Consider the following 16,013-nt stretch of genomic DNA (forward strand, 5'->3'; position numbering starts at 1 on the left):
AGATTGATGAATTGATAGATTTTTCAGATTTATTAGATTAGATCAACTTTTGGTTTTGTAAATGAAAATTGAAATACGTTTTGCATTTAGCAGTGATTACTTCTAGTTCACATTTGGTCAGTAGTACTAGTACATTTTTTATAGTTTCCTAAAGAAACCGAAGAAGCAAAGATAATTTCTGCATTTCAAATGAAGGCACATAGTTATCATGGATTTGCTACATAGCAATCAAAATTTAAAAAAAAGTAGAAAATAAATAAGTGGCATTTTCATAATTTTTATTCCCATTCTAGAATTTATAACATTTTTGTTGCAAAGTATTGGATCGTACGTGGACCCAACTATGTTGATTTTGAAAATAAAAAAGGACACCAATATACCAGGTTTAAAAAATTCATTGGTTAAAATGTTGAGTCAGTATAATCTGCAGGTAAGTATATATATATATATATATATATATATATATATATATATATATATATATATATATATATATATTAGAACAAAGCTCTATTTTGATTTTATTCTTATTTTGATATTCATGTTGAAGGTGATCTATTTCTATATAAATACGCAAATTGTCAGTGTCAATATCATATAAGTCTTTTCTATCATTTCTAGCTTATTCATTCTTATGAATGTAAACCATTTCTGAAATTCTCTTTTTCCTGTATTAGATACCGTTTCAAAAATATTTGAATCTTGTAGGCCTAAAATCAAGAACATTTAGAAACATATACATCAAAGGGTCTAAGAAATTAAAGAAATTTATATATATATATATATATATATATATATATATATATATATATATATATATATATATATATATATATATAAGGATGTCCCATATAAGAACCCACAGAGAGCAATTCACCTCTATAACAAGTTGAGAAGTTATAGGGCTCAACATTTCGAAAAAAAATTAACTTCTTTACAATCATTCAACTTAAAAATACCAAATTAGGGCATTAAGCAATGGTAAAGGGAAGACGAGCGAACCATTCGGAACACTTTAATTAGGGGGGACTTTGAAATTTCACAGAAGCTTTTATCTCTCAGTTTAGTTATTTGATTTTTATAATATAGATAATTTAATTCTACAACTTCTACTCCTATAATTTTTTTAAAAAACTTTTTCATTTTCAAGAAAAGTCGGATAACCAATACGTGTTTACAATAATGTTATTTTAAAATTTACAACAATTAGCTATGCATTCATACATCGAATTTGACACTTTGTACTTCAGTTCTTCTAGTATTTGAATTGTTAAAGTTTTATAGTGAAGAACGTCCTGTTCAAATGAATGTGCAAGATGAACTTCTTTGGTGTCCTTAATAAGTTCTTCATAGCAAACTCTTAACTTTTTTGTAAATTTTCAAATAACATTGTTGAAAACACGTCTTTGGATATTCGTCTTTTCCTTGAAAATGACAAAGAGTAAACAAGTCTTACAACTAAATTATCCATAGTATAAAAAATTTTTTTTAATAAATTGATAGAAAACTTCTTTGAAATTTTAAGGTTAGGACACCGCTAATTAATCCCCCAGAATGGTTTAATCGCCTTCTACTTACCTCCCTATTCACCTCTGCTCTGTATCGGTTCTTATTCTATATATTCCCAGCTTCCAAATACTTATTTACATTCAACATAGGGGACCAAAAATATGGTCAAACTCCTCTGTCAAAATATGCTGTATATAAAAGTATAATATTAAAAATTACATTAATTAATCAAGAATTGTGGTTTCTTGAAATTTCTTATAAATCTAACCCTAATATAACATATAAAAATTTGATGCGTTTATCATTTTTGTGAGATTGTGGCAACTAAACTCATAATAATATACAGTAAATTTTGAGAGCATATTATGATAAAAAAGCGTCTTGAGCAGAATGTATCTATTTTACAAGGTATATGTGAACAGTTTGAAAAAGGAATGATATAAAATGCTAGTGAAACCATCTAGGCAAAAAAATCTACGAGACGCATTTATTTCTAAATTTATTCCATCTTTTATGGAGACACTGTATTCTTCATCTAAATTAATTTACTATATGAATATTAATCCATTTTTTTTAGGTGTCTGTTCAAGAAGGATGTAAAAAAATTTTGGTTTCTGATTATTTTAATTTACAAAAAAAATTGGTTAGAGTACATCAAAAAGGGCTTTCTCTAATGGACGACTTACTATGTGCATCCTGTACGAGAAAAGTTATAGAACGAGGTACAGTAATAAATGAAAACAATTTTTTAATAGCGAATTCGGCTACCAGAACTGCATAAACTATTTTGACCTATTATGCTGAATTTTTTTCAAAGAATCTTGGAAGTTTCGTCGATTTAAATAAATATTGGAAAAATAAGGACTCTACAATCCTATTAATTACAATTATACTTCCCCGATTCTATAGTATGAAACAAATACTGATAATATTAAGAGTTATAGAAGTTACCAGATCTTTGATATCTTTATTGATATGTACTTCTGAAGTACTGTCAATACGCCTCCTCGAAGGGATAATCTCAACATGGCTGCTCTGACTACTGGCCACCATCCATGTTCCAAAGCACTGTTTTAAACAGTACGTGGTATTCTTCTAATTGGGTTTTGGCGTAGTAAGTTGCAGAGATGAGATTGAAAATGACTCTTGTTTGGACAATGGATGATTATCTCCTCTAGGGTTCGAAGTGGATGTTCATATGTCCCTTCCCTGTTTCATCAATGCCGCTCTTAATATATGTGACATTCGAATCTAATTCATTCTCTAATCACGTCTTATTTTCCTCTAACTTTTTTAAACCTTCTTTGCTTTCCGTCAATTTATTGCCTGCAGCATCTAAATTGGTTTCTAACATTTTGCCTAAGACATTTTCCTTAGTTGGACGTCTCAAATAAAAATTGGATTGTTCCTTACCACAGCTAGGCAGAGAAGGTCCCCCAAAGCTATCTTTGATTCCGTTGTATCTTCATCACGCTACCTGTTCGCTTTTTGGATCCTAAACTTTTTACCCCCCTAATTTAAAACATTGTCCTTATTAACTAAAAACCTAAATTTAATAATAAGATCGAAGTAAGTTGAATAGATAATAAACAGAAAATTATTGAACTAATTGTGAGTACAAAAATAAATACTGGTATGTACAAACTTCAAATTTTCAATATTAACACCATCTAGCTTCAAATATTCACACTTGACTCATTACAGTACTCATATAAGTTAAAGACTTATCATCGGCTTTTATAGTCTATGTACATTTCCAATCAATTTTCGAATGAAACAAATTGACAAGCAAATTAGAAAGAAATCAATGGACGGTATTCCTGCTAAATTCTATTATTTACCAAAAAAATCATTAACCCACATTATAATTTAGACTAACTGTAGGATTGACATTTTTGTTCTTTCATTAATTGATATGCCGACAAAAAACTATAACTACGAGGGTTGTCTGAATAATTTCCCACCGATGTCAGCACTTAACAATATAAGTTGGGAAATATATTTATGGATGCGTTGAGAAATTTTCAATATTAATGTCTCGAGTGCATGTCAAATTGTCGATAATTTAATTTTCTCGAGTGCGCGAATGCGCACGAGAGGAAATTATGAGACAATTTGACATGCACGAGAGGGCATTTTGGCAGACTATTTCCTGAGAAAAATTTAATTTAAAATAAACAATAATTGTTCCTTTTCTTAAAATATAAAATTAAAACTAAATGATGTTTATTAATCCTAGACGAAAATTTGGCACTAGTGCAAATTATCGATAATTTGCACTAGTGTAGTATTACTGCTGAAAATTGATCGTTGTTAGGTAAACATAAAATATTACAGCTTTTTGGTTGGCTTAAATTTTTCGAAGGAAATAGTCAATAAAATTTCAACCATTATGCATGTTTGACAATCGTATAAGTGAGTAGTTGTGAAGATTTTTCTGAAAATAGGATGAAAATGAGTATCGAGACATTGAATATTGTTTTTAAAAGACAATACAATTTCGCACATGAAAAAGGAGTAGATGTACGTAGACTCTGCATCATCTTTTATTACTGTAAAATTTTGGACAGCCGAACCAAACGTGACGGGATCAGCTTGCCTGACGAAGAGAATTTGGAACTGTCAAAAACTGCAGTATCATCGAACAATTAACCATATGATACTGAACGACCGTCGGATCGACCTTAGAGAGATATAATAGGATATCAAAAAGTCGCGATTCAAGTGAAATGACTCGAATTTTTTTGCATCAATTAATAACTATAAATGAAATCTGAAACCTAAAAAACAGTCAAAACAGTGGATTGAAAAGAGCCAACCAGCTCCGAAAAATACAAAGACAGTTTCATGGGCCTTAAAATGAGAATGATTTCTATAAAACAGAATAAGTTATCAGTTAATGATAAACAAGATATAAAAGTCTTGTGAAATTTATTATCATTCAAAGGATTAATTATTTGATCATATGTCTTTAGATAAGATAGATTGTTAATTTTACTTTTGGCGGACATATTTACTCATAATGAATTTAATTCGTGTTTTGTTCAGTTTTAACTATATTTTTTTTAGTTATAATATAAATTGTAACTAAAATTTTAATGAAATAAAACTCGAATAAAAATATATTTAAGAAGTTTCAATTAAAAAATATATGAAAACAAAACTCTATGTAACCTAGAACTCAGAATCTCAGAATTTTTCATCGAATTTCTGTTTTGCAGATTCTTCGAGAGCCTCTGATATTGCCGTTTTCAATTGTAAACATATATTTCATCTGCAGTGTATTCCAAAAAATATGACAAAATGTGGAATCTGCTATGCTACTGAGCAAAAATGAATTTGGAGATAAATTATCAGTGGACCTAAAGATAATGCGTGTTTCCCTCCAATGAAAAAAAAATAATTTTAGGTGCATAAAGATATTTATTGTTGCTCTTCAATTCAAGTAACTCATTCTGGCTAATTTCATGGGACAAAGACTTTGGAAAAAGTCCATTGTAAATGTTAAAATATTTTGTGGTTTCATTAAAATTATGTTATTCAAATAGTCTGCTAAAATATTTTTAACTTCAGGGTGATCATGCATGTAAGTCTTCATTTTAATTTCAGCTTCCGTCTGTAACATAAAAATTGTGATTTTCAAGTTTCAATGTTAACTATGATTAAAATAAAAAAATACCTTGTAGTCTAAGTATTTGAAGAAAAGCTGCAAGTCATCATACCAAGTATTTTCGAGACCTTTTCTGTCGTAAGGACTGGGTTTTCCTATGCTTACGAATTGTAAAGGGTTAATATTAATAATATAGTTACAACCATCCCATTCTTGGGTCACTATTCTGCCTGAAAGTTAAAAATTTCATGATAATAAATCTCCATAGAATGTATATTTTTAGGTTAATTAGTATTTACTACAATGAAAAGAAGATATATGGAATCTGTATAAAATTAAGGTATAAAAGCCACAGCAAGTTAATTTATGAAGGTGTATAGTTTTAATATTTAGGTGCAAATATAATTTTATATTATAATTAAAAGTTTAAAACCAACCATCAAGCAGTCTATTAATTTGGTTTAATCTATCGAGTGAATTATTGGAAACGATGTGCACTTATCTTATGCTTAATAATTCCTTTATAGGGCAATAGTAATGTGAAAGAAAACCACCTTGGTTGGACTTTCTATTAAGCTATCAACAACTGAATATGTAACTGTCATTGACAAATCTTTCGTTATTTTAATTTCCTCTAACATTGAATAAATAACACAAGGATTAGTACCTTCCTGATAATACCAATTTAAAACGTCACATTAAACATCTTACATATCTTATATGTGATGGTTGCCAAAAAAAGAAAAACATTCAATGCTCTGCAACATATTTTACTCTGTTCGCAGTTTCATTTGGAAAAATATTTTTGGTGTGAGTGGACTATAATATTACTTCCCATTTCTTATGATTTTATTCACGCTTGTAGTGTAACGATAGTTTCTATTATTGCTTTTGGGCTCGTCACTAGGAGCTGTTATAATATCAAACTTATATTAGCAGAGATTTAAGTTTTGTAACTACCTTAGAAAAAAAAATTTTCAACCGTTGAAGCCATTTTTTGTATGACAATGTTGTTGCAAGACATTGGAGAGGAACAGAAGCAAAAACATTTGTGAAATCAATTTTACTAGCCTTCTACTAAATAACCTAATTTCATTAATAACTGCAAAATGTACTTGGAAAATAAATAATTCTAATTCTGCAGCTGAAAGGTTCCTTCAGGACTTTTTGAAACAATTGGTACATTATTAGAACCAAACCCATTCGACCCTTTAGATGACATTTTACGCACGTTCTTATATTTCATAATAAATTTAGACGGTCTGCAACAATTCTTCATCTTTTTCAATATTATACGAGGTAAAAAAGCACCGAACATAACTACAAGCCCCTTATACAACTATACATGCAAATAAACAACAACAATAATTGAAAAAACTGATAGAAAGACTCGAACTGAACACACTAGTTACCTCTATACCAACACTAACAATTACACTTCCTTCGGTCTCCGAAAACGATAACTTGGGTATTGAAACGCGCGACAGGAGTATTGGTAGAGTGGTAGGGTGTTCAGTACGAACATCACCAACGCTTCCAGAAATTCTAACTTAGTTAAAAAGAGTCATGACTTTAGAGGATAAAACTTTCACTGGGATATCCTGTCAAAATTCACAGCACATCGAAATCGGGTATCATGCCAAAGAATTGGGGAAATCTCACATTATCAAAGACACGTATTAAACTGGATTAAAAATTATAATTTATTGGTCGAAACCTCAAATATTGATTTTGTTATTTATTTGCAACTCTTCGCTCTATATACTCATTACAATCACCTGCGCGAACAACTGTATTATGATATTCATAAGATAACGTGAGAGTAAAATAAAGCACTTGTTAATTTACAATAACCGCCATAGAAGGGATATAAATTTAATTAACGAAAACAGTTAAAAATCAAATCCTTAGATTCTAGATTTAATAAATTATTAATGAAAATAATAATAGTATCGCACTTATATTTGAAATCAATGCATGGTCTGCTGATTTCGACGCAAAAAGAAGTAATGTCAATAGATTTAATTAGAACAATCACTGTCTCTCATTTCTACACCAACAACAGAAACATCTAAAATTCATCTTAAATTCAAGATCAATGGATCCAATCAACTAGTGTCCTGTTTATTGAAGAACCAGCATGTTCTCCACACAAAGAAGGTGCTTAACCATGAAACTCACCCAGACCATAAAATCCCTATAGAAAAGTTAGAAATCACAAAGACCCACAGTCAAATACAACCGTTGGAAAATCTAACTCGTTCCAAGGGACTTCTATTATTTTATTGATATCTGTTTTAAAAAGTTAAAGTAGAAAACAAAAATTTCAAAATTTTATTTTGGATTGCAACCAGCTCAGGCTCAACTATTAGAAGAGTCATTTCAAGATATAGCCAGGACTTCGACGACAAAGTCTGGACCAAAGAAGGGAGAGAAAAATGTAAACATAAGCAGTCAGAAGACAATTGCCGATTAAGTCGCTCAATCAGCAATCTAGAAATTATAATATTAATTAATACATACATAATAACAGTCGTTTAAATAACATCTATTTATACTATTTTTTAATATGTGTAATTTTGAAAATTACATGTTACGAACGACATTTCTGTAAATTGAAAACATAACTACAATTCCTGCTATCGACTATTACCTGTTTATATTACACTGACTGGCGCGCTTTTTAATAACCAAGTTTCGACTTCATAGAGTGAAAGTACCTTTAGTCTCCGAAGACGATAACTTTTCAAATTTTGATATTTATCATTCTAATTTATCAACGTAATGTTTATATAATCTTTGCTATTTAACAAAAAATTGGGTTGTGGTGGTTCTCTGTTGTATGAGGAAATGACAAAAATAATATACTCTACATATCTTGCAAAGTCTAGTCTAAAGATAACTACCTTCATCTATAAATTTCCCTACTAATTGTTATGTTTCATGCAAGTTGCCCCTACAAAACTCTTGTAGCGCGCCTGGATTGTATTCGATTATTAGAGATAAATCTAGTGCCCTGTCGACTGGAGAATGTATGCTCGTATTGTAACATAATGGGTTCATTTCACAAAGCACTCAAGACAATCACGATCATGATCTTTCCTGTCCCTCTTAGTCCAGACTGATATAATCGTAAACCCACGTGGAATGGCTTAAGAGGCGTTTTGAGTGTTAGCTAAATTTACGGAATGGTAAAACAGAAAAATTGAAGCGAAAGCTTTAAGAGGTTATGTTTTAATTTGTAACTCATTGATTTTTTAGTGGAGTGCTTAACCGATTTACATTAAAGTTAAATCAAAATATATTCTATTGCGATAGGAAAATATTTGGTGGTCGTCATAAGAATGCTTTAAAAGTAGTTATAATATTCCATACCGCATCAAATAATGAGATATATGCTCATGATTGCAATCTACGTTGCTTTATTCCGAAAATTTTTGAAAAATTTTATATTTTACTTAACTTGAGTTGTTCAGAAAAATACAGTGCTCAACCATTTAAGCTGTCAATAATAAGTTGCTCATTTTAATATGATATTGGGTTCTCCAAATATATCTCAAAATTATCATATTTGTTAAAACTTACCATGAACAGTGAGAACGGTGACGCACATATGTTCAATACCACATTTCTCAATAATGTGTCTATATATCTTGCATACCTCCATATCTTTGTTGTTAACTTTACCCATAAAAGGACCTGTGCACTCCTGAAACATGAAGCAAACAAGGTATATTGCAACCATAATTACATAATTATATATATATATATATATATATATATATATATATATATATATATATATATATATATATATATATATTGTTTGGAAGGAAATGTTTACAATTCATTTATAAAAGTATTAATTGTGTGATTGTAGCAATCAAACACCAAAATCTACTATTTTCAATCATCGGAGTCTAAAAGCATGGTAAAATTACAATATAAAAATATGTATAAATTTATAGGTAACAATATCAAAACTTATTTAAATTCATAAATTGAGAATTTTGGTGTGTTGAAATCTTTGCTTCTAAAAATTATTAAATTCATGCATTCCAAAAATCAATATTCAAATTAACATGGGACATAAATATGGAGTTTATTGATTCTTGTTGCTATGCAAATTGAATTTTTTATAGGTTAGATTATGATAACATCAAATTTTTATAGGTTAAGTAAAATGAACTCCATGCAAAGCTTTTCTTTATATAAGAACATAAAACCCAATAAATGAATATATCAAAAAAGGAACTAAATTATATTTAGTTCAAATTTCAAAAATTTGAACAACACAATCAACGCTTCACGAATGCTAGAAAGGAAGGAGGACGATGCTTATTGGACTTTCCACAATTATTGCGGCCGTTAACTGAGAATACATCATTTTCGTAAATATACTGCCAGAACGACGCGACGATACGTTCGCTAATGTCTGGCAAATGGCATCTATTTGTTATTGTTAAGTAGTAGTAAATAGATATTGAAAGTTATATAATAATTGAATGTTGTGACGATTGCAAATTGGGTACGTGATATACGCAATATTATAAATTTACTCAAACATGCTTTTTATGACATTTCATAATAAGATCTTTGTTACAACGGTTATTAAATAAAATTTAGTTAATTACTATTAGCTTTTGATAAGTGCTTTTTTTTTGGAAATAAAATTTTTAAAAAATGACAAATTATTATAAACGATATTTCTGTATTGATACTCTAAACATGTATTAAAATAATAATTTCTTACTGTTTCTAGTCTTTAAAAATTATAATCACGACGCTAATACATTATTTTGCAAAAAATTTTCCGATTATTTCGATACTAACTAACGTTATAAGCAATATATTTTTAGAAATAATTGCCCAAACATATTAAGTATATTTTGCTCTGATGATTTATTACACAATATTGCTTTCAAGGAATGTTCCAAAGTCTTAGAACCATTTATAAAAACTATTAAAACAAACATTTTTCTGAAGGAAGAAATAAAGATAATAAACTCATAACATAGGAACTATTAAACATATAATATACCTAAGGTGACTAACTTTTAGCAGGACAGTCCCGATTTTTCACAATTTATCTCGCGTCCCTTTATGGCCCATATGCTGAAGAGATACATTCCGATTTTGATCCCCCGTTATATGAAACAGACAACCAATGACATGAAGACGAGCTCAAACCCTTTATACTAGACTTATATAATAAACAAAAAAAAATCGACCGAAAACCTTAGACAAACAAAATGAAAATACTGAACCAATTCCAGTAATCCACCCTTCTAATTGTATCTACGTAACCAAGAAAAACATCGATCTGAACTAAGTTTAGACATATTCTAAGTTACACAAAACTAAATTTGTTGGCAAGATCGACAAGCAAAACACCACAAGCACTCATTTAAAATTCATAACATAAAATAAAGAATATTTTAGAATGATGTTCTTTGCAGGACGACCCTATCCCTGAGACATTTGCTCAAGATACGAGAAATCCCCGATAACGGTTATTATGCTGAATAAATAGGCAAATCAAACGAGAACTATCATTATCATAGACATATTTTATACATCAATTTAGAAAAATTAACTGACACTTTAGAAATAAATCGTAATTACCTTTTTGGATCACCTTTAGAAAATGGACCTTTATCCCCTTTGAAATTTCAATATAATCATATTTTAAACGAAGTGAAAGATAATCTTCATAAAATAACCGGTAACATAAAAGAGGCTTGTTAAACTTTTTAGGAACAACTATTATTTACAGAAATCCAAACGATTTTGACTTGGAATTATTAAAATCACTTATTACTGCTGTAGAGGTTAAAAAAATGAAATAATAAACAAATATCTTTTGAACACTCTATTGATACGAGATTCAGCAATTTGATTATAATATTAGTAAAATAATTGTTGCCGCAGTAAACAGATTTCAATGGATACATTGCTGTTCATAATGAATTATTGAGCTTTCAATCTATAAACGAATTGCTATTTAAACTAATTTAAACTATAACCCTATCTCAGCAAGACCTTTCGAATATTGATCTTATATTTATTAGATACATTCTCAAAATTCCCTTTTAATCAATGACGAACATCCCTATCAATTAATTGAATCCTCGAAATCATTAGTTTGCTTTACCACTAAAACAATTCTTATAATCCTAAAAATCCCCTTCCTTCATTCACACTCTTACCCTACATCCAGAATGATCACATAATGATTCAGCGACCTGCACTCCGCCCTAGAAGACGCAAACAGTTTTGTTTTCAATAACAGTTTGATTCAACAACACATTACTTTTACCCACCGAACAAATATAAAATCAAAGATTTTGCATCAATAACCAAGAGAACATACATCATATCCTTCTCATTTCTATCCCCGCACTGAATTGCATAGCAAATCCAATTATTTCAGTTAACCAAATCACAATACGTATTTTCTCCAGAAAATTTTCATAAATCCACTAGTAAACCTGTACCAATGTCTACAACTAGTAGAATACCTTCTCTTCAGACAAAATCCATTTCTCGCTAACCCCCGTAGACATCAATTTATATCTACTGAAATTACCAATGTCAACCATGGACACAACTTAGAAGAAATCCCTTATGAAAATTCTGTTTACGATCCGAATCTTTTTTTTTAGAGGATAATTACAATTACTTATATTTCAATAATTCAAACGAAATATCGAATGATAATTCCGACCTTAACGATAACGAAAAATTTTCATATACCATCCTCAGAAACAAATTAGTATCAAACATAAATAGCTTTCAAATGAATACATTACCTTACATTCAAATATCAAACCCACCTTTAAAATTACTTATATATACCGGATGCCACGGATCCATCTTACGACTATATATATACAACAAAATTTCACAAAAAAGATATTTCATCAATAACATGTACCGGTAATACAAAAACAAAGCAAAAATACCCTTGCTAGAAGAATTCAATTTACTAGAAGAACTATAATTCATTCTTTATAATTTCTACGTCTATTTTGACGGAATTTTAGGATTACGCAATTTAAGAAAATTAAAACTTAATATAGACCTAAACAATGGTTATTTAATTAGCACTACTTGCTATCTTTACTATAGAAAAGATTTTAACTTAAGAAAAAATAAAATTCCCGCAAACTCCTTAGTCTTAAAAAGAATCAATACCGATTTAGAAGAAAATATTGAATTCTTTATGCCTTATAAAAACAATAAAAATAATGATGCCCTTTTCAGAATCCAAATTAACGCCATAGACGAAAAAGACGAAAGACGAAAAATATTTCCCTTTTTTCAAATTTCGATTCTAATGATCTACCTTACCTAGATAATGCCGATTTAGACGAAATCTTACACACCTTAGATGCGAGCTTAGAACTAAAACTCAAAATTTTATCAGATATAATAATTAAACACGACAAAGCTAAAGACCCCAATAAAAACATCGAGAATCAAAGAGACGAATTAGAGACTATACACACTAATACAGAAAATCCCATAATAGGAGCCCCATACATAAAAAACAATAAACGTATATAAAAATCAAATCGTGTTTAGATATTCAAATGACAATATAACAAAAATAAGAAAACATTTTTGATAAACAAAGATCATATATATTTTTACCCCATGATCCCTCTGAAAACGATATTTGCAAAATAATTAAAGAAAACTTTATTTCAAAATTGACTTATTGGATGTATTTTAAAAATAAAAACCTTGAACTTCTAATATTAAGAGTTTTTCAAAAATATTTTAGAACAGGTTTATATATAACTTTTATATTTTATTTTATATATAACCAATACAATATTGGAAGATATAACAGACAATGACATTCAACAAGATAAAGTTTTATAATGAAACTAAAACTTCTCATAGAGGTATAATAGAAAATATTGCTTCCCTTAAAAAAGTCTATTATTGGCCAAATTTAGAGAACGATGTGAAAACTTATGTCAATCTTTGTGAGATTTGTCAGTAATCAAAATTCGAGAGACACCCAAACAAATTAGTATTTAAACCTACTCCTATAGTCTATATCAGGGGTGTCCAACTTGCAAGGCACCGAGGGCCAAAACTAAAACCTTTGATGTGGTTGCGGGCCATATAATAATTTTGTTAAAATAATAACAAAATAATGTAAGGTATAAAAATAATTAAAACAAAAAAAGAGTATTATATCTTTTATTGCTCATCGAGTACGTTTTTGTAAATGAATGGAAAATTTATAATATTTTTTTTGAGAGCTAAGAGAAACATTGCAATAATAATAAAAAGTTATATCTAACGTGAAGACTGTGGTCGATCGGCTTCATCCACCAATGAGGAAATGTCCACCTCCAGTTCAGTTGTAGACAGTCTCATGAGATGAGGAAGAATCGTTGAGGTTGCTTCTGTTGTGGTTTTTAATGTACTTCATGGAGGAAAAGGCACTTTCACATCTATATGTGCTTCCGAACATTGATGTAATCTTCAGTCCAAAATCTCGCAGATTTGTAAATTTCTCTTTAGACAGTAATTTGAAAAATTCAGTTGTGTCCGATGAAATGTATTCATTGAGGAATGGTGGGATTTCCTTCCTTATGGCAAAAAACCATTCCATGCACTTTCCTGCACTCAGCCACCTTACATGGTTGTACATTAGCAAGTCTCCATACTCAGCCTCTGTTTCTGCCTAAGTTACCTGAGTAGAAGGGATCCATTTTCCACCTCTAATCTTATTTATAATCTTACTGGTTTGAAAAACTTAATTTTGCTTGACTGATTTTCCACATAAAGCTCCCTGATGTATAATACAATGGATTGCAGGACAAGTAACACCATTCTCTCGAAGCAGACCCATTAATCCAGTTTTTTTACCTGTCATTGATGGGGCCCCGTCTGTTGCTATTGCTAAACATTTATCGAAACCTCCAATTCTATCAACTGCTTTCTTCACAGCCTCATAGATGTCTTTTCCTTTAGTCGTTCCATAAAGAGGGCAGATATCAAATAACTCCTCTTTACTGGTAAAAGTAGTACGCACAAATATTAGGAGCTGACTAACATCTGATTGATCAGTGCTTTCATCCAGTCAAAGTGAGAAATATGAACTTTTTTTAACTAGGCTAAGCATAGACTTTTCTACTTGCTCACCCATAGCAACTATCCTTCTTTGTATGGTTTGATGTGAAAGTGGCACTGATTGAAATTTCTCCGTCATTTTAGAATCTTCAAAAGCTTTGGCCATTTCAACGGCACACTTTTCAATTAAATTGCTATCAGAAAAGGTTTTTTTGCCTTTACTAGCTCAAGCGACACGACATTTTCATGTAAGGATAAAGAAAATATAATCCTCCCCGTAAAACATTTCGCGGGCCGCCAGTTGGACAACGCTGTTCTATATGAACCCTTCGATCATATTTACATAAACACCTTCAAAACACATCATACGTATTTTTTAACAATCATTGATAGTTTCTCTAAGTTAGGTCAAGCTTATCCCCTAAATACTCAAACGGGCACCGAAATAATAGATAAATTAATAATATACTACAATCATTATGGCATACCAAGAAAAATAACATCAGATAATGGTAAAACAACAACAACAATTTAGACAATAGTGAAATGCATTACTGTACACCTAGAAATCCAAACTCTAATAATCCTATCGAAAGATTTCACTCCACCTTAAAGGAAACCATAGTAACACTGAAAAATAAAGATAAAAATGGGAATATTGTTCAATTAATTAATTACGCCATACTCTCCTATAACAATTCAACTCATAGCGCTTTAAAATATACACCGTTTCAAATCGTTAGAGGAAAACTTGATTATCGTAACCCTCTCGAATTGGGTGAAGATCAAATTATCTCTAATTACATGCAAGAACATTCAGAAAACATTCAAGCAATAAATAAACAAATTCATGATTTCCTAACATCCCAACAAAATAGTATATTGAATAAATAGTTAAAAAGTTAAAATATTACTATCGACCCCGATAAACCTTTATACGAAAAGAAATTCTTTCGAAACATCAAAATGTTAAACAAGAATGAGAAAATCTCTACTCCTATCGAGAAAAACGATAAAACCGCAACGTAGCCAGATGGCAAAAATCTTTCTTCTACTCTTAATGCTTCAAATAGCGACTGCAATTCAGATCAAGGAAATTCGAAACCCAATTCTTCCCGTTTCCATAGGTCCCGCGTACGTAACTAATACTCGACACACATTTTCATATCATATTAATATTAGCAATATAGATTTATGTCCCGAGAAGTTTAACCACCTATTAGTAAATATTAATTTAGAATTTACCTTCATGACTCATCGAAAACTTAACCATGCCCTTTTTTTACCATAAAATAAGCACAAATCCAACAGGGAATTATTCAAAAGTAAATAAATGACTTTTTGGCACATGAATATGCAAAAGAACATTCGATATTGACGAAAGTAATCAAAGCGTATGAATCTCAATTACAAAAACTAACGAATAATCAATACATAATCATCAGTAAATTACAACAAATAGATCGCCCTATGTTCAATGTTTCTCATGCATTTTACTTGTTCTTAATTTTAGACAACATTATAAATCAGCTGAATAAAATTCAATATTTAATCAATAATATAGATAACGCAATATCTTTTGCTAAAGAAAATACTCTGCATATTTCCAATCTAAATTCAAACCATGAAAATGATTTGATATTTTCTCGTCAAACAACATATGGCAAAGATAGAATAATTAAATTCCAGGCACTAATAAATTATTATAGTCTTTGCAGTAGACAAGTTACAATAAAAAGAAGTATTGTATTGTTTTCGATATATATACGCCAATTATAAATCCAATTCCGTTTACATT

At 29.9% G+C, this 16,013-nt stretch overlaps 2 protein-coding genes across 5 annotated transcripts in view; one reads left to right on the forward strand and one right to left on the reverse strand.

Annotated features, from left to right (window-relative positions):
• Positions 1 to 16,013, forward strand: part of LOC130443778 (vacuolar protein sorting-associated protein 41 homolog) — a 58,298-nt gene that overhangs the window by 39,426 nt on the left and 2,859 nt on the right. Inside the window, exons 12-15 of one of the 4 annotated variants that reach the window (XR_008909883.1) lie at positions 294 to 430; positions 2,087 to 2,231; positions 4,731 to 5,095; positions 5,403 to 5,555. Coding sequence is in view for 2 of the 4 variants with exons in the window: in XM_056778600.1 (XP_056634578.1) it covers positions 294 to 430; positions 2,087 to 2,231; positions 4,731 to 4,846 (398 nt within the window). In the remaining 2 variants the exon portion in view is untranslated. Of the gene's footprint in view, positions 1 to 293; positions 431 to 2,086; positions 2,232 to 4,730; positions 5,556 to 16,013 lie in introns of those variants that run through there. The other 3 variants (XR_008909884.1, XM_056778600.1, XM_056778601.1) reach the window with 3 other exon arrangements.
• Positions 5,162 to 16,013, reverse strand: part of LOC130443780 (uncharacterized) — a 30,458-nt gene continuing 19,606 nt past the window's right edge. Inside the window, exons 5-6 of the mRNA XM_056778602.1 lie at positions 8,701 to 8,828; positions 5,162 to 5,345 (exon numbers count right to left, since the gene is read on the reverse strand). Of these exons, the coding sequence (XP_056634580.1) occupies positions 5,162 to 5,345; positions 8,701 to 8,828 (312 nt within the window). The remainder of the gene's footprint in view (positions 5,346 to 8,700; positions 8,829 to 16,013) is intronic.

This window comes from Diorhabda sublineata, chromosome 5, assembly GCF_026230105.1.
Source record: "Diorhabda sublineata isolate icDioSubl1.1 chromosome 5, icDioSubl1.1, whole genome shotgun sequence".
Classification (NCBI taxonomy): domain Eukaryota; kingdom Metazoa; phylum Arthropoda; class Insecta; order Coleoptera; family Chrysomelidae; genus Diorhabda; species Diorhabda sublineata.